Source organism: Cotesia glomerata, linkage group LG4, assembly GCF_020080835.1.
Source record: "Cotesia glomerata isolate CgM1 linkage group LG4, MPM_Cglom_v2.3, whole genome shotgun sequence".
NCBI lineage: Eukaryota > Metazoa > Arthropoda > Insecta > Hymenoptera > Braconidae > Cotesia > Cotesia glomerata.
In genome coordinates, this window is record NC_058161.1 from 5117893 (window position 1) to 5139230 (window position 21338).

The 21338-nt window shown below is 26.0% G+C and overlaps 1 protein-coding gene and 1 long non-coding RNA gene across 2 annotated transcripts; both read right to left on the bottom strand.

The window, feature by feature from the left end:
* Positions 1-3836: 3836 nt before the first annotated feature.
* On the bottom strand, positions 3837-6668 carry LOC123264306. Its single transcript, XR_006509301.1, has 3 exons — positions 6443-6668; positions 6171-6347; positions 3837-3940 (listed from the first exon to the last, which is right to left on the bottom strand). It is a non-coding gene; the product is annotated as an uncharacterized LOC123264306 (long non-coding RNA).
* Positions 6669-8172: 1504 nt separating this feature from the next.
* Positions 8173-20071, bottom strand: LOC123262971 (beta-arrestin-1-like). Its single transcript, XM_044725481.1, has 6 exons — positions 19910-20071; positions 19736-19798; positions 16801-17051; positions 12663-13038; positions 12299-12589; positions 8173-8320 (listed from the first exon to the last, which is right to left on the bottom strand). The coding sequence occupies exons 3-6, from the start codon at positions 17021-17023 to the stop codon at positions 8173-8175; spliced, it is 1038 nt and encodes a 345-aa protein (XP_044581416.1). The 5' UTR covers positions 17024-17051; positions 19736-19798; positions 19910-20071.
* Positions 20072-21338: the final 1267 nt, after the last annotated feature.

Sequence of the window (21338 nt, forward strand, 5' to 3'; positions counted from 1 at the left end):
ATAAACGATATTCGGTGGTTCGATTGAACGGTCCCCAAGAAATTTATATACGTTATCCGCATTTAAACCACGTTGAGCACCCAAACTGTGCATAGTTTTTTGTTCGTGTTGATTTATCTGTCATATTTTTTCGCAGCGACTCATACAAATATGATATGTCGACCAATGCATTCCACAAAATAAATAATAATGTCAAAGTGTACGTTCGCGGTTTCGTAAAATGGTTATTTATTTGACGATCGTCGGTATATGAATAAATTTTAAGGGCACGTTTTATGTCTAAGTATATTCTTGTATGTTTAAAGAGTTTCATCACATGATTAGTCGATTTGATGACAAATCCTTTGCTCCAAAAAAAAAAAATATCCGGACATCAACTGCACGAAGATGATCATTATTTTTCCTTCATGAACTAATGAATTTTCGGTTCTCTTAAAGGCAATTTTTTTTGTTGGATCAATTCAAATGTCATCATGTCAAATACCGTCATGTCATTATGTCTAAACACATAGTCAGCTGATATTATTATGAAACATTTGACGTAAAAGGAAGGATAATCAAAAGATTATCACCGATAAAAATGAATAAATCAGTCTATGCAACAATCGTATTATCGTGCATTTTCTATTATCCGAATAACATTAAAATCCAAATTCATTTCATAAATAAATGAACAAAAATTCTTCGACATATTCATCAATTTATAAACGATAGATTTATTCAAGAATTCCGATAGGGGGCGCGCGAATGCACGCCGTTAAAAATTCTAGTGATACTAAAATCAGCTGACATTTGAAAAATTTTTTTTTAAACAGCTGACATTAATGTTTTTTTTTCTTGAAAATTTATTTTTAGCACATATTTAATAATTTTAAGAATTTTATAATAAATAAATTATGACAAAAAAAAATTGACATGTAAAAATTTTGAAAAATAAAATTTTTTTTAATTGAAATGCAATTTTTTTAAAATAATTTTTTGGAATAAATTTTTTTGTTAAATAAAATTAAAAAATTATCAAGTGACTGAATAATTTAATGTCATTTTTTTTCATTTATTAAATTAATACAAAAAAAGTTTTTTTACAAATTAAATTTCTTTTACAGGACTTATAATGCAAAGCATTAATTATTTTATTTGTAATTAAATTAAAAAAAAAAAAAAAAAAGCAAAACATTGCATCCGACGCTTGGGATCGAATTCCGACAATTTGGTGGATCGCCTGAACCTTCACCGCCGCGCCAGACGGTCAATGTGTGCCGGGGCTATTCTTTACATTGTACATAAAGTACAGAAGAGACAGTAGAGTCTTGCGTCAAGTTCACATTTAAACATTCAATAAAACTACTCGGTTCAGAAAAAATATTTTTAAATTAATTTAAAAATAAATTTTTTGAATCAAGATAGTTTCTTTTATCAACATGACTGTAACCTTATTTAGTCACCAATTATATTGAGCCAAACACTGAATATTAATAATATTTAAAGTGAATGATTTTAATTCCCATAAATAGACAATAAAAAAAATTAATTAATTCAAGAGAAATATTATTTCCAAGAAAATTATTTTGCAGTCGGTTGTCTTTATTTAAAAAATTTTTTTTTTGAAATTTATTTTTTTTAACGAAGAGAAATTTTAAGTCAGAGGATCAATAATAGTATATTTATAAGAGTGAAATTTTTTGGTTTCGAAAATATTGAATTTAAACCAAAAATTTGTTATTTTCAATTCTTATTGATTTGAAATAAAAATGAAATTTTATTATTTTTAAAATGAACATTTATTTATTTTAATGTTTAATTTAATATGAAATAAAATTTAAATAAATAATTCTAAAAGTAATTTTAACTTTTTTAGTTTTGGCCTAAAATCTGAGTTATTTTTATACAAGTAAGATAATTAAACTTAAGGTTTTATTGCTGTCGTTTTTTATGATGTCAAATATTTTTGTCACAAAATTTAATTAGTAATTTCTGATAAAACTTAAATTAGCAGATAAAAAAATTACGATAACTTTTTTTATTTAATTATTTGAGATAAAATAATGTAATTAAAAGACATGTCAATTTTTTTTTATTTTTGTAATAATTTAGTTATGTAAAATTTTAACAAAAAAATTTTACATCTAAAAATTAATAAAAAATTACAAGTGTAAATTTTTTAAAAATATTTTTTTTTATAATTGATTTCATTATTATTTATTTGATAGCTGTCATAAATTTACTTAATTTTAATACATATTTATCCATTGAAAAAAAAAATAATTTAAAACCACACAAAATTATTTATTAACTTCAATTATTCTTTTTATTCAATTAAAATATAATTACAAGAATATATCATTTGTACATTTACATTTATTATGATTTATGCATATTTTTATAATTGGCGAAGTATAATTTATTATAAATTTAAAAAATCCAGCGGACATAGTAAATAACAGTAAGAATAACATTAACTGCTAATTACTTCTAATACTTTGTAAAAAATGTATTCAAAAGGTGGTATTTATTTTTATAAATGTAAATTTTTTGATAATATAAATACTAATGTGTAAAAAGTAGTATAATTATTAAAAAAAAAAAATACAAAAATTAACTAATTGTTTTTTTTAAATGCCAAAATGTTAAAGATGACATTTAGCTATATTGCCATTATTTACATTGATTGTCTTTAATTATAACTTCGCTTTAATTATATAAATTTCTATTGAAGACAATTTGGTGATTCAGTCTAATTAAAAAAAAGAAATATTTATTTCACTTTTGGCTTCAATAATTTTTGTACTGAGTAACATAGCTTCAATAAAGCCATTAGTCAACTTATTAATTTAATACTTGTTAATTATATAAACAACAGAGTAATTACATATTTACATTATTTAACAAGTATTATTTAATTTAATATTTGTCATTGAAATAAATTAACGTCATCACATACTCAATTACTATAAATAATTAATATTCACTAATTTTGTACAAATAATTTCTTTGAACTACTAGATTTATTTTTATAGCTATTCGTTTTTTAGTAAATATATTTTTTAATTTAATTAAATATTTAATTAATCAAAAAATATTTACATCCTAATTTATTCAATAAATAACTCAAAAAATAAATTTCTTCAAGAATATAAATATGTCATTTGCAATTAAATAAAGCGAATTAAAAAATTTTTGTCTAGTAAAATTACTCATAAATAAATTTACATTCATCCTAACAGTTTTTAGCAGTATAAATTCTTAAAATGTATTCAATAAATGCGTTGACAGCCGCTTATTTTTATAGAATATTAATAGAAATATATATTAAAATTGTTAATGAGTATTTTTTTTTATCTTGAAAAACTATTGTCGATGTGATAAATTAAAAATAAGCTAATTACATTATTTACTAAGCGGCTATTGACTATTAAAAATATTTTGTACTAAATATTCAGTCAAAAATAATTATTATAAAAAACAAAATATTATATTGAGAATTAATTAAATAAAATAATTCTTTGTACATTTCATCACATGGCAAGAATGTTGAAAAATTATAATCTAAATTTTGTACAATATATATAAAATATTAACGCATTTATAGACTCTAGTAAGAATCTCAATGTCTTGTAAATTAGACTAACAATAATTATTTCTTTGTAAATTGAGTATTTATAGATTTAAATATGAGAGAAGCGTATTCGGTTTTTTTACAAGTATTTTTAAAACTAAAATCAGTCATTTTTTGTTTTTATCAATTATATTTGTTAATACGGCTTTAATAAAATTTTTTTACTAATAATTGAAGCTAATTTTAAAAAATTTTTCAGAATTGATTTTTCTATTGTCTCTTTCATTACTGAAGTATATATGGACGTAATATAATCAGGTATCTGTTCATTCCCTTATTCGTTCACGCGCGAAATCTTCGAATATAAGGTCTACGTCATCATCGCTAGATAAAAAATTAAATAAATATTAAATTATTTTGAGAATTTCTTTCGGTATTTAATAATAAATTAAGGAGATCCACGCGAAGTAGTCAAATTTTTAAAACTTCCTGAAAATTTGTAAATTCAATCTCCGTAGCCTGATAATTAATAAAAAAACTTAAAAAATAGTAAGTCTCCAGGATATTCAATCAAATAATTAGGTTCATTACTTATTATAAGTCGACTGTTATTAATTACAGTTTACTTTTTTCCGTGTAGGTTTCCGGGATATTTAATCAAATAGTTAGGTTTGAAAATTGTAATTTCTACATGCAGGTAAATAGAGATTCTACCAGCCGTGTATTTTAGTTGAGAATTTAATGCAATTAACGATTTAAAAAAAATTTTATTTTCATTGAATTTGATTGAAAAAGTAATAAGCTTTCGATTAAAACAATAAAAAAACTAGGTTTCCGAACGTATTACGGAGATATTTTATATTTTTTATGAAAAATCACAAGGAACTTCCGTTCTTTAAAGTTTTGTATTTGACTTGGCAGCACCGCTTGCGCAGTTACTCGGCGCATAAATAACCGCGGATTTTTAAATGCTAGAAGATCTTAGTAATTTTAGATAGACAGTAAACATAAATAAATTTTAAGGTTTAGAGAACTCTTGGGGTGTTGTCAAGTGCATACCATTAATTCAGAGTGCTATATTTTTCATTAGTCAATTAAATGTTAATAATAATTTAATAAGTAAATTTTTCGGAAATTTTCTCAAAATGTTATTAATTAATTTTAAGATGCATAACAAAAGTATTTCTACACGGAAAAAAGTAAACTGTAATAAATAACAGTCAATTTATAATAAGTAATGATCAACTGCTAAAAATTACCATTTTAAACAGTAAAATCGTGATTTTATTATTCACTTTATAATATTTACCATTTAAACGTTACAATTTACTCTTTACAGGGAAGAAAATACTATTTCAAACAGTAATATCTTTGCTATGGAAATGTCTAAAATGTTAAAGTATAATAATTAAGAATTCAGACTTTTATATATATATCATTTCGTACCTAAAAAATGATTTTATGATATGTAAAAAGTATAAAATAAAATTAGTAAATTTCTAATACAAGCAACGTAAATATTTACAAAGTAAAATGGTAAATTTTAAACGCAACGCTAAAAATCAAACTGTAATTATTGACTTGCTTGGACTGGTAAAATTTATATTTTAAAAGTATAATTTTTACTGTTTCAAATGTTAAATTCTCCCAAAGTGAGACCCCCTTCTCTTTCATCTGAGTTCCCCTTCTCCTCATAATATGGACTATATATTGAAATGGCAATTTTTACTGTTTGAAACTGTAATTTTTTAAGATGAAAGAGTTTTTATTTACTATAGTGACAGCTACTAATCACTTATTTTGGATATTAAATTATAAATTGTGGCGTTTATACTTTCTAAATTAAGTTCTGTAATATTTATATTTTTGCCACCCCGATGTCCGCTTTACTGTTTGAAACTATAAAAATTAACCAGGATCCGAGTGAATATTACAGTTTACTTTTTTCGGTATACGTATTATTTTTTTAAAGACATTCTTTACACTAAGAGGGTACTTGGATCTCCTTAATTTATATATGCATTGATAAAATATCTTTATTACATTACGGATATTTTTATTATAAAGTAAAAGACCCAGTTACTGACACTAGCCTAGTTATTTGACACTAGCAATTTTATTCCAATTAAATTCCAATAACTTTTTTTATTTAATTATTTGACACAAAATATTATTATTTGAATACTGTAATTAAAAGACATCGATTAATTTATTTTTATTTTTATATAAATTCAATGATTATAGAAAATTTTAACAAAAAAATTTCACATCTAAAAATTAATAAAGAATAACAATTTCAAATTTTTCAAAAATATTTTTCTTTTTATAATTAATTTTATTATTATTTATTTGACAGCATTATTATTGCTTTTTCAATAAATTTAATTAATTTTCATAAATAAGTATTCATTTATTGAAATAAATTAAAAAAAAAAATAAAATCTTAAAAAACAAATTATTTTAAAATTTATAATTCACAAATTATATTTATTAATTTATTGGAGTTAGCTGTTTTTTTTTTTTTTTTAATTAAAATAAAATTGCAAGTATCAATAATTAGGGCAGTGTCCATAACTGGATCTTTTACCTTATTAAACAGTAAATAAATATTTACCCTTCGAATTCTATGAGGTTGGCATCAACAAATCCAGGGTCATGTTTAGAAGTAGATGGTAATGGAACAGCTGGAGTCGGTTGAGGTAATGGAGGCACAGATAATTCTTCTGGAGGTTCTGGATGCATTAAAGTAAACGGCAAACTTGTCGTTATTTGCTTATGGCAAAAAATCCCTCTGAAATGAAAATTAACAGTAAAAATCAAGATTTATAAATAAGTTTAGAAGTATTAAATCATTTTATCTATTTTATAACAAATCTCTTATCTCACCTTCGGAAAAATGAGCAGTTTAGATCAATTTGAACAGTGTACTCCACGGTGATTCCAACATTTTTTTTTTTGGCAAGGTCTTCATCGAGTCTGTGAAAATTAAAGGTTGTCAATATTTTCTGATATTTATAATTAAAAAATAAAGTTAATTGTGTGATTAATCGAATTGTTAATTAGCATGCTATAATATGCACTTATAACTCGCGATGAAATAAATTTTTCATAAAATAATATTCAATAGATACCAAACAATAGAGACAGCAAAGCAATTCTAAGTTTTAAGGAATTAATAGCAAAGCGTTATTAAATTTTAAGATATGGTAACAAAAAAGACGCAACTTTTAAGATTAAATCTATATTTTTAAGAGAATAAGAAAAATTTTGTCTCCAGGAAAGTTACATGATAAAATCGGTTTTTTTTAAATGAAATTTAGTTTCATTGCAAAGGTCTTGACTTAAATTTGTGCCTTTTTTTGACATTTTTAAAGATATAAGTTCTCCCCGACATTACACTTATCAAGATTTTTCATTTGAGTACCTACATCAATTTTTCATATATTTATATATATATATATATATATATGAAAAATATATCAAAATGCATGTGGGTACTCAAATGAAAGCTTTTGATGAGTGTAACTTCAAGATGAGCTTAGATCTTTAAAAACATCAATGATTAAGAACTGACCTTTTATTTGAGTACCTACATCAATTTTTCATATATTTATATATATTATATATATGAATATATGAAAAATATATCAAAAATGGTTGTGAGTACTCAAATGAAAGCTTTTAATGAGTGTAACATCGGGATGAGCTTATATCTTCATAAATATCAATATTTAAGAAATGACCTTGTATCTTGTGAACTATTGACATTTTTGAAGATATAAGCTCATCCCGATGTTACACTCATTAAGACTTTTCATTTGAGTACCCACATTAATTTTTCATATATTTATATATATGTATATATGAAAAATATATCAAAAATGCAAGTAGGTACTCAAATGAAAGCTCTTGATTATTGTAACATCGAGATGAGCTTATATCTTTATAAATGTCAATAGTTAAGAAAGTACAGTATACTTTAACAAAAGTCGTTATATAATTAAACAAAATTTTATCTGTTATAGTTCGCAATTCTCGGCAGTTACATAGTGACTGCAAGTTGCTAGTGTTTAGTTAATTATTTAATAATAAATATCTTTTTTGCGCTCAAATATATGATTTAAATTATTTATGATATTTTTTCTATCGAATATTTAAACTTATTTAATGACTTTGAAGATTCTTGTGTTGTCTATTTTTATCAAAAATCTGGAATTTAAAATCGTCAAAGTGTTTCAAAAGAATACCTCGACTATTTTAAATATTTCCCAACAATATTGAGATTCATTTCTAAAATTAACAGATTTATTGTTTCTATGATAGAAATAATAATAGAAAATAAATATTGATATTGTAAGTAAAATAAAGGCACGTGAATACAGCATACCTAATCACATGTTCCTTTTGATTGACTGCAACTAAATATATTATTTATTCGAACACAAGGTTCAAACAGTCAAGTAATGGCGGTGCGATATTTTCTTAAATATTTTAATAGCAAATAAAAAATAAATTGCAATTCTAATCGTTAATTCACCAATAAACATAGGTATTGAGAGCAATTTTAATATTAAAATTTTTAACGAGTAGTAGTTTTTTAAGATTAATAATTGAGCTTACTTTGAACTAGATGCTAGATTGGTATCTGCATTCTGCGTCTGACCATCGACTGCTACATGAATTTTTTTTCTGTTATTGGAAAGAAGTGGTGTTATCTCGAAGATTTTGCTTACTCTCTGACCAGGTGAGACCGAAAATCCTCTTCTGAAAATTACAAGTTGTATTAATATTAGAAAATAAGCATTGGCTATAAATTGAAATAAGATAAAGAGAAAAATTTAATTATATAATATAACGTGGCGCTTTATATATAAAAAAAAAAAAAAATAAACTGGAAAAATTACAATTTCAGATTTTGTAAGAATTATATTATAAAATGTAAATATTACATTTAAAGCTGTGAAAATTAACATTCAAAGTTTTCTAATTTTTAATTTGAATCGACAGTTATTACTATTTATAATGTAATTTCACGCCTTATAGCGCGAAGCTGATATAAAAGGGCGCTGATATTAAAAAAAAAAATAAAAAATACTTTATAAAAATTTATTTAATTATAATTTTTTTTTTTTAATCAATAACATTAATCTTTTTCTTAAAAAATGAATGAGCGTTATGAGGCGTGCCCTTTTGGATTTTCCAAACTTTTTTTCCTTTTCTCTTTTTTCCGTGTAGAATTTTATTTTAGTTTGTTATACAGAGCCAGTTATTAAGGATCTATGTATATTCTTAACTCAGTCTCATGCTTTTAAATTAAAAACGCTATTATTTTCAGGATTTTAGATTTTTTTCCCTAGATCATGATTAATTTTTACAATAGATTATATAAATTTAATTTAAAATTTTACGCGGATAATTTTAAGTGTAATCTCAGAAAAAACGATAAAATAATACCTAAGGTAAAAGACCTAGTTACTGAAACTGGCCTAGTTGTTAGACACTTGCAATTTTATTCCAATTAAAAAAATAAAATCTTCTCAAAAAATTAATTATTTTTAAATTTATAATTCACAAATTATATTTATTAATTTATTAGAGTTGACTTTTTTTTTTTTTTAATTAAAATAAAAATGTGTCAATAACTAGGCCAGTTTCAATAACTGAGTCTTTTACCTTAGTCTTTTCCATTTTCAAGAAGTTAACGATTTGTTGCATGAATAATTTAAAAAACTAACAACTCCGTTAGAACATTATTAAACAATATAATTATTTATCATAACATTCATAAGTGAAAAATATTGGAATATCCGATATTCATACACGAAAAAAAGTAAACTGTAAGATTCACTCGAATTCCGGTTAATTTTTATAGTTTCAAACAGTAAAGTGGACATCGGAGTGGCAAATATATAAATATTATAGAACTTAATGTAGAAAGTATAAAAGCCACAATTTATAATTTAATATCCAAGATAAGTGATTAGTAGCTGTCACTATAGTAAATAACGACTCTTTAATCTTAAAAAATTACAGTTTCAAACAGTAAAAATTGCCATTTCAATATATAGTTCATATTATGAGGAGAAGGGGAACTCAGATAAAAGAGAAGGGGGTCTCACTCTGGGAGAATTTAACATTTGAAACAGTAAAAATTATATTTTTAAAATATACATTTTACCAGTCCAAGCAAGTCAATAATTAGTTTGATTTTTAGCGTTGCGTTTATAATTAGCCATTTTACTTTGTAAATATTGACGTTGCTTGTATTAGAAATTTAATAACTTTATTTTATACATTTTACATATCATAAGATCATTTTTTAGGTAAGAAATGATAAATATCAAAGTCTGAATTCTTAATTATTATACGTTAACATTTTAGACATTTAAATAGCGAATATTACTGTTTGAAATAGTATTTTCTTCCACGTAAAGAGTAAATTATAACGTTTAAATGGTAAAAATTATATAGTGAATAGTAAAATCACAATTTTACTGTTTGAAATGGTAATTTTTAGCAGTTGATCATTACTTATTATAAGTCGACTGTTATTAATTACAGTTTACTTCTTTCCGTGTAGGTTTCCGGGATATTTAATCAAATAATTAGGTTTGAAAATTGTAATTTTTACATGAAGGTAAATGGAGATTCCACCAGCCGTGTATTTAGTTAAGAATTTAATGCAATTAACGATTTTAAAAAAATTTTATTTTCATTGAATTTGATTGAAAAAATAATAAGCTTTCGATTAAAACAATAAAAAAAGTAGCTTTCCGAACGTATTACGGAGATAGGGGAAGGGGGGGGGGGGCAAAATGGGCCCCTTAAGAAAAAAATGTTATCCTTAGTGTTTTTCTCTGGTTTTACTTTTTTTTAGTCCCTTGCTAAGTATTTGACCTCAATTTGCTCTGTTCATTAAAAATGAAAAATTGAAAATGTGGAGCAAAATGGGCCAACTTCAAAAAATTTTTATAATATGAGTTTTCCAGCTCGTTTTACTTTTTTTTGCCTTTTACTGAGTTTATGGTATTATTTTTTTTGTGTATATCGAAATTAAAAAATTGAGAAAGGTGGGGTAAAACGGGCCCCCCAAAAAACTCAATATGTTTCTTCCTTGTTTTATATTTTGAATTTTTTTTATTATGTATTCAGTATAAAAAATTAGGATAACAATAGACCCTAAAAGCCATCCTTGCAACTTCCCGCTAACTCCATAAGTTAAGCGCTCCACATTTCACGCCAAAAGCAATAATAAATCAGGTAAAAAATGTCGGAGTAATTTAAAGAAAAAACGCGTTTTTTGAATTATTTCGACAACGGTATCTCTCAAACTAATCAATCAATTTCATTCGCGTTAACAGCGATCAACGCGGGTTTCTGAGCTTAAAAACCGATCAGTTTTTCGAATCGATTGGTGAAGCCAATAAAAATGTATCACAAAAAAAAAAATTTTTATAATTTTTTTGACGATATCTCACAAATGAATTAACCGATTTAAAAAAAAATTAAAGGCATTATTAAAATTTATTAAAAAAAAAAACATTTTCTGAAAATTTTATTTTCGAGATTACTCAAAATCTACTGGCCCGAATTACCTTAAATATTATAAAATATTTAGGGGCAAAGAAACTCTTTCGATTGCTGTCAATTCCGTTTGAATCAGTCGAGCCGTTTAAAAGTTATGAGAGGTTTACGTTCATACACACACACACACACACACACACACACACACACACACACACACACACACACACACACACACACACAAAAGAAGAAGAGCAAATATCAGAAGATAGAAGGAAGGTAGTTGTTAACACCTTAGCCTAGAAGGAAGAGCAGTAGCTAGTTCCGTCCCTCACGAAGTAATGCCTGACGGCGGTTCCCATGAGGGATTAGAGGAAAGAAGAAATGGGGTTTAGGGTTTAGTGAGTAGGGGCGTTAGCATCGAGTTTTAGTATGACGCTGCGTCGAGTCTTCACATATCCAGGCGAAACAGCTATGCCTGGAATCCGTAAAAAGGATTCCCCGCTCTGAAAAAAAAAAAAAAAACACACACACACACACACACACACACCATCGCAAGAATAGTTAGGGAAGCTTCTGTAAAATAAATAGTTTTTTAACAAAAAATATAGTAAATAATGATGTTGTTTAACTTGCGACCTAGTTCGTACTTTACCTATATAATTTTTTCTATAATTCAAAAATTCTAGAACACGTTTAACTGAAAAATGTTCTTCGATTTTTAAAGTCTAATCAGTCCATTATACCTCCCAAACACTTCGAGAGTTGAAAATATTGGGGGCTCATTTTGCCCCCCCCCCCCCTTCCCCTATCTTATATTTTTTATGAAAAATCACTCGGAACTTCCGTTCTTTAAAGATTATACTAAAGTTATATGTCAGCTGTTAATTAATTTTAAAAATTTTTTCAACAAATCAATTACAATAAAAAAATCTTTCTAATCATTTTCACTTGTAATTTTTATTAATTTTCACATGTGAAATTTTTTAATTAAATTTTTTTATAATAATTAAATTGTTGTAAAATTTAAAAAAAATTTCTAATGTCTGTCAACTTCAGTGTCATTCTTTAAAGTCTTGTCACAATTTTACTGTTTGAAATGGTAATTTTTAGCAGTTAATCATTACTTATTATAAATCGACTGTTATTTATTACAGTTTACTTTTTTCGGTGTAAATTTCAATAGTCTATAAGGCTTTTATATAAATATATACTCACTCGCTTTTTACTTCAGCGACTGAAGTAGTGAGGTTTGATTCCAAGGACATACGTAACGTAGCTGATTGTTTCACAGTCACAATAATCTTCTTGACGAATAATATGCTGTTATTAGTAATAGTCATGTTTACTGTGATCGTTTCTCCATGATAATATATCTCTTTGCCCAGCGAAGCCTCGATAACAAGTGGGCTTGAAAACCAAAATCTCTTGACTTTCTTCACTGTCGGCTGTTCACCCGGTTGTGATGGCGCGTACACTACTTTTCTGATTCCCACCGTCACAAAATCTCTGTAAAAAATAAACTAATTTATCTTCTTAAATACAGCATTATAATTAATTATAAATTAAAAAAAAATATTACGGTTCTTTCACTTCGTTCACTTTGTTCGGGCTTTCAGCGATATAAGCTTTAAGTTCATGTACAATCCCACAGGGATCCTCGCCATTATCGGGCGTCGGGTGGAGTACGACAGAGTTTGGAAAATATTTCGGTAATTTAATGCTAAAGGGATACAAATTTTTTGAGCCTAATTGACGTATCAATTTTCGTTGCAGCGGAGTTAACGGCAGTTGAGACTTGAGAGGTGGATAGACTTGTTGAGGGACGTTGATGAGCAGGATTTCTGAATGTAATCCCATGTTTTCGATATCTTCGTTACCGTATTTGAATATTGCCAACACACTTACATACACAGTCTGACCCTCCACGTAGTCAGGATCGAGCCAGACAACACCATCTGAAAATTTAACAAGAGAATTAATTTTAATTGATTACAGAGCTTCAGTACAAATTAACTATAGACTCATTAAATTACGTAACCAATTTTGATTTTGTTACAATTAAGCTTGTCGTAATAATCTTGATGTTTTAGATTAAACTCTCACGTTCATTAAATCAGTTAAAAAATAGAAAAATAGTCAATAATTTTTCCATTTTATTTTTTAACCAATATTATTAAAAGAATAAGCAAAATTTTGTGGCAGGTGTATTTATATGATAAAATGTGTAACATCGGAATGAGCTTATATCTTCAAAAACGTCAATATTTAAGAAAGTACAGTGCAATTTAACATAATTAAGAAATAACCTCGTACACTGATAGAAGGATTTATTTGTATTAAATAATATTTGTTAATAGTTAACAAATCATTTATTAGAAACCACTTTTTAGTATTAAACAAATATTTTTTAGTATTTAAAATTATTTGTTTGTATTTAATAAATCTGATATTCATTTATTAAATATTAATAAATCTTTTTAAATACTAAAAAATATTTGTTAAGGACTAAAAAGTGGCCTGTAATAAATGATTTGTTAAATATTAACAAATATTTTTAACTATAAACAAATGCTTCTATCAGTGTATCTTGTGAACCATTGACATTTTTAAAGATATAAGCTCATCCCGATGTTACACTCATCAAGACCTTTCATTTGAGCACCCACATCAATTTTTTTATATATTTATATATATTATATGTATATATGAAAAATATATCAAAATGCATGTGGGTACTTAAATGAAAGCTCTTGATGAGTATAACATCGGAATAAGCTTATATCTTTAAAAACGTCAACAGTTAAAAAAGTACAGAGCAATTTAACAAAATTCATTATTTAATCAAGTAAAATTTTTTTTTTTTTTAGTTCACAAATCACGGCAGTCACATAGTGACTGCAAGAATGCTAGTTAATTATTCAAAAAATTCAACTCATTTTTTTTTTTAAATAAAAATTCAACCCAATAATTTTCTAAAATTTTATCAAAATAAATTTCATTCTCTTCAATTATAAGTCCTAAAAATTATAGATACATTTTATTTTACTTTATGTTTTTCACAAAAAAAAAAATTTAAAACTGTAAATCAAACAAACTATTCACTAATCCGTTAGAAAATATTTCGACAAAATAACTTAGAGGATTAAACGTAAATATTTTAGTATTACTGTCATTATTACCAAGACCAAAGCTAGATAATTTTAGAAGCTTTTGTTGTCTACATATACTTCACTCTATTCAAGTTCAAGTAAATTGTAAGTAATTTATTGTTATTACTAGCTGTTATCCGCCGCTCCGCTGGGCACTTTATAGAATTGTATTTTTATTTAGATCTAGACTTGAAATTAAATTGGAGTATTGTTTTGACTTGCACAGATTCCAAATTCCATCGGATTGGCCTGTACTTTTTATCCTGGTTATTATTTTAGCTAATATTCATTGTAACTTTCAATGTGCAATCACTACACATTCCCGTGACTTTCTTCCAAAAATGAATAATAATCGACACGAAGAAAAAAATTTGAAATGAGCATTGAAAGTTTCAGTTAAAGTAATTGCAGGTCTCATAAGCGAAGTTGAAATTTGCCTAGCCTAAAGTACGACGAATTTTGCCGTTTATTAAAATTTCCTCCGTGACATCAATTTTTCAAACGAAATTATTTATACATATTTTTTACGAATTCTCTTAAAATAAGTAGCCAAATTTCTTTTCCACATTTCAAGTGTTTCGAAAATACATTCATTTTAATCTGTTAACAGTCCCGCGATCTTGAAATAAGAATAATTCATCGGTTATGTGATCAGCAAAAATAAAATGTATGTAAAATTCTTAATCCGTTGACTGAATAGCTACATGTGAAGTTAAATTTTGGAAATCTTAAAATTACTTTTCCACCGCTGCCAAAGAAAAGATAGTTATAAGAAAATGTAATTATTAAGAAAGTAAAATCAAGGTCCGTTGACCGTGGAGGCCATCTCTGTAATTTCCTGTTTCTCTTGAGATTTTTTCAAATTCTATATCTGTAGAAACTGTATTTAAAGGATTGAATTTTTTGATAATTATCACTCACGCACTCTTATGGGGGGGGGGGGGATTTCGTAAGATCCTATTCGAGATGATTTCTGCTTTATAAACAAAAGATTCCAACAAAACTTCGAGTCCATGAACTTATGAACTTGACATCATACACGAAGATTCCTACTAAATTTAGAGTCTGCAGACGTTAAAGTTTGGAAACTAAAATTTTAGATTTTAACACTCACCCCCGCAACCCCTATCGGAAGTAGATTTTATTGAAATCAATTTTGAGATGATCTCTACATGAGAAATAAAAGATTCCTACCAAATTTAGAGTTTTCATAAGCTATATTTTGTAAGTTAAGATTTTTTATGGTTAACACCCACCCCCGTGATCCTTATTGGAGGTGATTCGTTACAAAATCCGTTCTTAGATCATTTCTATATCACTTACAGGATATTCCTACAAAATTTGGAGTGTGTAGGAGCTATAGCTTGAAAATTTTTAATTTTCATTGTTAATACCCACCTCCGCAATCCCCTGTGGGGTGGGATATCGTAGAATTTGTTCATAAATTATTTTTACATTTTACAGAAAATTCCTACAAAATTTGGAGTCTGCAGGAGCTATATTTTAAAAATGGAAATTTATCATTGTTAATGCCCCCGCAAAGCCCCTCGTAGGTGGAATTTCATAAAATCCGTTCTCAGCTGACCTCTACTCAGCGAAAGGAATATTCCTACCAAATTTCAAGTCTCTGGGCCTTATAGTTCCGGGGATATCGTGATGAGTAAATATATTTAGAGAAAGTCTGTTATATGTAGATAAATTATCGCCCCCGAACTATAATTAATCATTTTTCTAAACTTTTAATCTAACAACCCTGCAAACCCCCACCATAGGTAATATTTTGTAAAATTCGTTCTCAGTTCATCTTACGATGACAAAAATAATGATTTCCCCAAATCTCGAATCTGTAGAAGCAATAGATTAAAAGTGGAATTTCATAAAATCTGTTCTCGACAATTTTTAACATGCCAAAAAAAATTCTAGCCAAGTTTCAGAGTTCTAAAAGATATAGATTGGAAGATACAAATTTTTTAAATTTCGAACGCCCCCGCACAGCCCTCTAGGGGTGGAATATAATAAAATTAGTTCTTAGTCAATTCAAGCATGCCAAAAAAAATATTCTGGCCAAGTTTCAAAGTTCTAAAAGCTATAGATTGGAAGATACAAAATTTTTCAAATTTTTAACGCCTCCGAAAAACCCTCCAGCGGTGGAATATCATAAAATTAGTTCTTAGTAAATTCAAACATGCCAAAAGAAATATTCTGGCCAAGTTTTATACCTATAAGAGCTATAGTTTGAAAATGTGAATTTTTTTAAATTAACGCCCCCGCAACCCCTCTTGCGGGTGGAATTTCAAAAAATCCGTTCTTAGCTGACCTCTACTCGGTGAAAAGAATATTCCTACCAAATTTCAATTCTTTAGGTCTTATGGTTCCAGAGATATCGTGATGAATGAGTATGTACGTGGAAGTCTCTTATATATATATATATATATATATATATATATAGATTATTATTATAATCGCTAGATTCCCTTAAGCCTCTTAAGTCAAACATTTCCGCTCAGCAAAACTATTAAAAATATTTACTAAACTGATTAAAGAATTATAAAATAATTACATGCTTACCAATGGGCTCAGTGTCTTTATCGCGCTGAACAAAATCACGTTTCCCCACATGCAGTCCAATTGTGTCGATAGAATTATATTTCCTGTATGTTTTATTACCAGGTGTGGAATTTGATGAAGGAACCACCGCAGGATCCACCGCAGGATCCACCGCAGGATCCACCGCAGGATCCACCGCAGGATCTACCGCAGGATTTATCGCAGGATCTACCGCAGGATTCATTTTTAGATATTAAAAATAACTTTTCTTCCTGAAAAATAAAAAAATTTTATTGATATTTCAATATACAATTTCTTTAATTAATTTTTAAAAACTTTTATTTCGGAATCATTAAACTTATACTATGGGAAAATAAATATGAGTTCTTTTCGAGTAATTAGACATTTTTCTACACGCCTCAATAAATCTGAAAACAATAATAAAACAACGTGGACATAATGTAAATAAGTAGGTGTTTTATGCGTAATTTTACCAGTAGGAATTCAATTACTCTCACGTCATGCATTCCGAATTAATAAATTACTAGAACTTAGAAAATAAATATAAAATAATTAATTTTACAAATTTTACAATTCTGAAAAAAATAAATTTGAATAAAGAAAAAACTAAAGATATATTAATAGAATCTTTGAAAGTCAAAAAGTCTCAATGAATTAAAAAAACATAACAACGAAAATTTTTGCGCCAAAATGAATGAACAGACAAACACTCATTTAGCCGAAAAATGTAAATTATATTCATTATGAATATCATAATGAATTTCATATTCTTACACAAATATGAGATTTATATAAAAGCTATATCAAAATAGATTTGAAACCCGTAATAAGTATAATACTTATGAGAATGAACTTTTTTTTAAATAGATTAGTAAAATTTTTATTTTTTTGTTAATCAGAAGAAATGTATAATAATTTAGAGAAACAGTATTTTTATCATACACTATACTGTTGAACTGCTTTACTTCTTCCTTGATTTTCTTAACTTAAAGGAATATTTAGGAAAACAATAACTATCTTGGTTTAAAATAATTTTTGACTGAAAAAATTTTTTCGTCTTAAGATGATTATTTTTTGTTTTGAAAACAATTTTAATCCTTCTGAAAATTTATTTAATTCAATTAATTTGCATTATTTCCTGTATATAGTTACTCAATAATTTTATATCACGACTTAAGAAGGCTAACAACATTACTATGATATCATTATGATTTTATGCAGATATGATCATCACTTTATTATGAATTCATGTTAATATCATAATGATTTCATCATAAAATTACTGGAAATTTTCTTTTTCCAACAAGAAAAATAAAAAAAATTTATAATCTAGTTGGAAAAAAAATTTTCCCATAAATATTTTACTTATTACGAGTATCAAATTTATATTAATATGGCTTTTATATGAATCTCATATTTATGTCAAAATATGAGATTCATAATTAACTTTATCATGATATGAGATGATTTTTATACGGAATGATTTTCGGCTGAATCATTATTCGTATGGATGAGTATTCGGATTAATATACGTCGGAACGAACTTTTTTCGAAATTAAATTAATTTTAACTCTTGAGGATTATAAGATTTATGTTTACCTATATTCAATAGCTCGGTGTTTCATAATTTACAAAAATTTTTTTTGCTGGTATTCTATTTAAGTTAATGTATTTTATAAACTTTGAATGTAGCGGAATTTTTAATTTTCTAGAGTTTTGATAATTCGGATTGTTGTCGATCTGACTGGTTGACCGCAACCCACTATTGCTAATGTTAACACACAATTGGTTTTTTTTTTTCACATTTTTGATCTTTCACCAATGCTTAGTATATTATTATTTATTATTTGAATACTTGAAAAACTTCAAATTGTTAAGTTTAATAAATATTATTAATCTTTCGTTACTCGCGCTATGAGCGTGACGCCGCCTAACAACTACTCAACCTATAGAGACTCACTATAGTGCGAGCGAGAAACTAAAAAAGACGCGAGTAACGAAGGGTTAAGAAAATACTTCTTTTTTCAGTTCTTGTTTTTTGTAAAGAGCATCATATGATAATACAAAAAATAAAAATTATATTAGCGAATAAGTTACTATAAAGATATTATTTATATGTTATTATAAAGAATATTTATAAAATAAGCGTTTTTTTCAAACAAATTCCGAAATTTTTTATCTGATCAATCCACGATTTGAAAATCATCATAGAATTCAAAAAAACTGCATCGACTATTGTCAACTACGTGATAACTGGTTAACTCGCTTAAAAGTAATTGCGGATTGAAAATTTAAAAATTACATAAACATTTTTTATTCAACAAATTAAATAACATAAATAAGGAAAATCTCATATCACATTAAATCTACCTTCCATTTCGGGTGAGGCCGAATGGCATTTTTTTTTATTTTTCTGATTATTTTTCATTTATTAAATTAAAACTAAAAAATATTTTTTAAAAATTGCACTTATAGTTTTTCAAGTTTTTTACATATGGAATTTTTTTTTTATTTTTTTGTAATAATTTTTTGAATAAAAAAAAAATTCTTAAAATTTTTAGATGTCGGCTAACTTAATTATCATTAAGTCTATTTGCACGATTTAATCTGGTACTTTTTTTTATTTAATACATTATTTTAATTAGATGATAATTATTTTATGCGCAAATTAAATTTTATCAATTAAATTATTGGCGGGAAAAAATTTAATTATACTCTAACGCTCATATTCTGCAAAAATTGATTAATGATAATTTATAAAAAATCAAATATTAAAATTTTTTAATTAATAAAAATATTCGATCTAATTTTTAATTAAAAAATAAAAAATTGTTTAGTAGTTAAATTTTTAAATTATTTATTAAAATGATTTTTATTAAGTGTGAGTTGTGATAAATTAAATTAGTTTGGAATAGAGTGAATATAAATAACTTACTCAATAAAATTTGTCGTTTGGTACGTAGAATGTATTAGAACAATTAGCCTACACCTTGTCAGCCTGAAACACAAAATAATATTTATTTAATAATAATAGTTATTAGAATTTTTATCGGAGTTACATGTTAAATATATTGACTTATTTTTTTTATATTTGCTATTTGAAAATTACCTAGAGATTTTTATTCAAAAATTGTTTGTATTGCCGTGAGAACGTGGGCACTTCCTGAGCAACTATCTTGTAATGCGTCTTGCTCCCTTGCTTGATAATTACTGAACGACAGCGAATTGTGAATTACTCTTTACTGGTTTCAGTGACATCTACTTATTGAGGGGTTTTTTCTGACACTTGACTAGTATATCAAAATTAAGTTAGCCGCCATTTAAAAATTTTTATGATTTTTTTTTTGAAAATGTATTACAAAAAAATAAGAAAAAAAATTTTATTCGAAAAGCTTTAAGTGCAATTTTAAAAAATACTTTTTTTTGTTCCAATTTAATAAATGAAAGAAAAACTATTTTTTAATTTTTTTTTACAAATAAATTTCTTCCAAAAAATTATTTTTTAAAAATTACATTTTTAACTTATTAAAATTTTTTACGCATGCACAAAAATTCTGCGCGTTATACTTTTTTAGTCAGAGAATTTAAATTAAAATATTTCATTTATTAAATTATTCTGCCAAAAAGATGATACTAAAGTTAGTAGACATTTAATTAACAATTTTTGATTTTTTAAATCACTAAAAATTATTTTTAAAAAATTGCACTTAAAACTATTCAAATTTTCTATATGTCAAATTTTTTTTTTAATTTTATTTAAATAATTTTTTCAATAAAAAATTATAAAAATTTTTACATGTTGGCTGATTTAATTTTCATGTCAAAAAGTGTATGTGCAGAGAATATTTTCCTCAAGCAAATAGCAAACGGAGCTAATAAAATTTAATTTAGCAGATATTTTATAATTTTTTCAACAAATAAATTATGGCAGAAAAAATGAAAAAAAAAAATTGATATAGAAATTTAAAAAAATAAAAAATGCGATTTTTTAAAAATAATTTTTTGGAACAAATTTTTTTTTTAAATAAAATTAAAAAATTGTTAAGTGACTGCTAACTTTGATGTCATTTCCGAGCACGGTAATTGAACAGTGCGCATGCTCATAAACCGGGTAAAATTACTATTTCTCTATGCCGCCGGTGCTTATCGTGCGAATAGCCAGAGTTTTCTCATACAGATGTAATAAATTTATTATAATTATTAGTAATAATAATTTATAAAATTTGTTACTAATATAAAAATTGAAGAAAAATTTACAGTGTGTTTTTATAAGTTTAAAGTTTGCAAAGTGAATTAGTAACTCAAGAATAACTATGCCTCCGAAAATCAGCACACAGTTTATATGCAAGGACTGCTGGGAAGTTATTATATATAGAAATGTAATCCAATGTACCTTTTATGATGATTGAACTCCCAAATATAGATGACAAGTTATCGGATTTGAACGACAGAATCGCCAAATTAGAGGAGAAGATGAAATTTTTCACTCTACAGCTCCCTGAAGATGTCATTGCGGAATTAAATGAACACAATGAAGA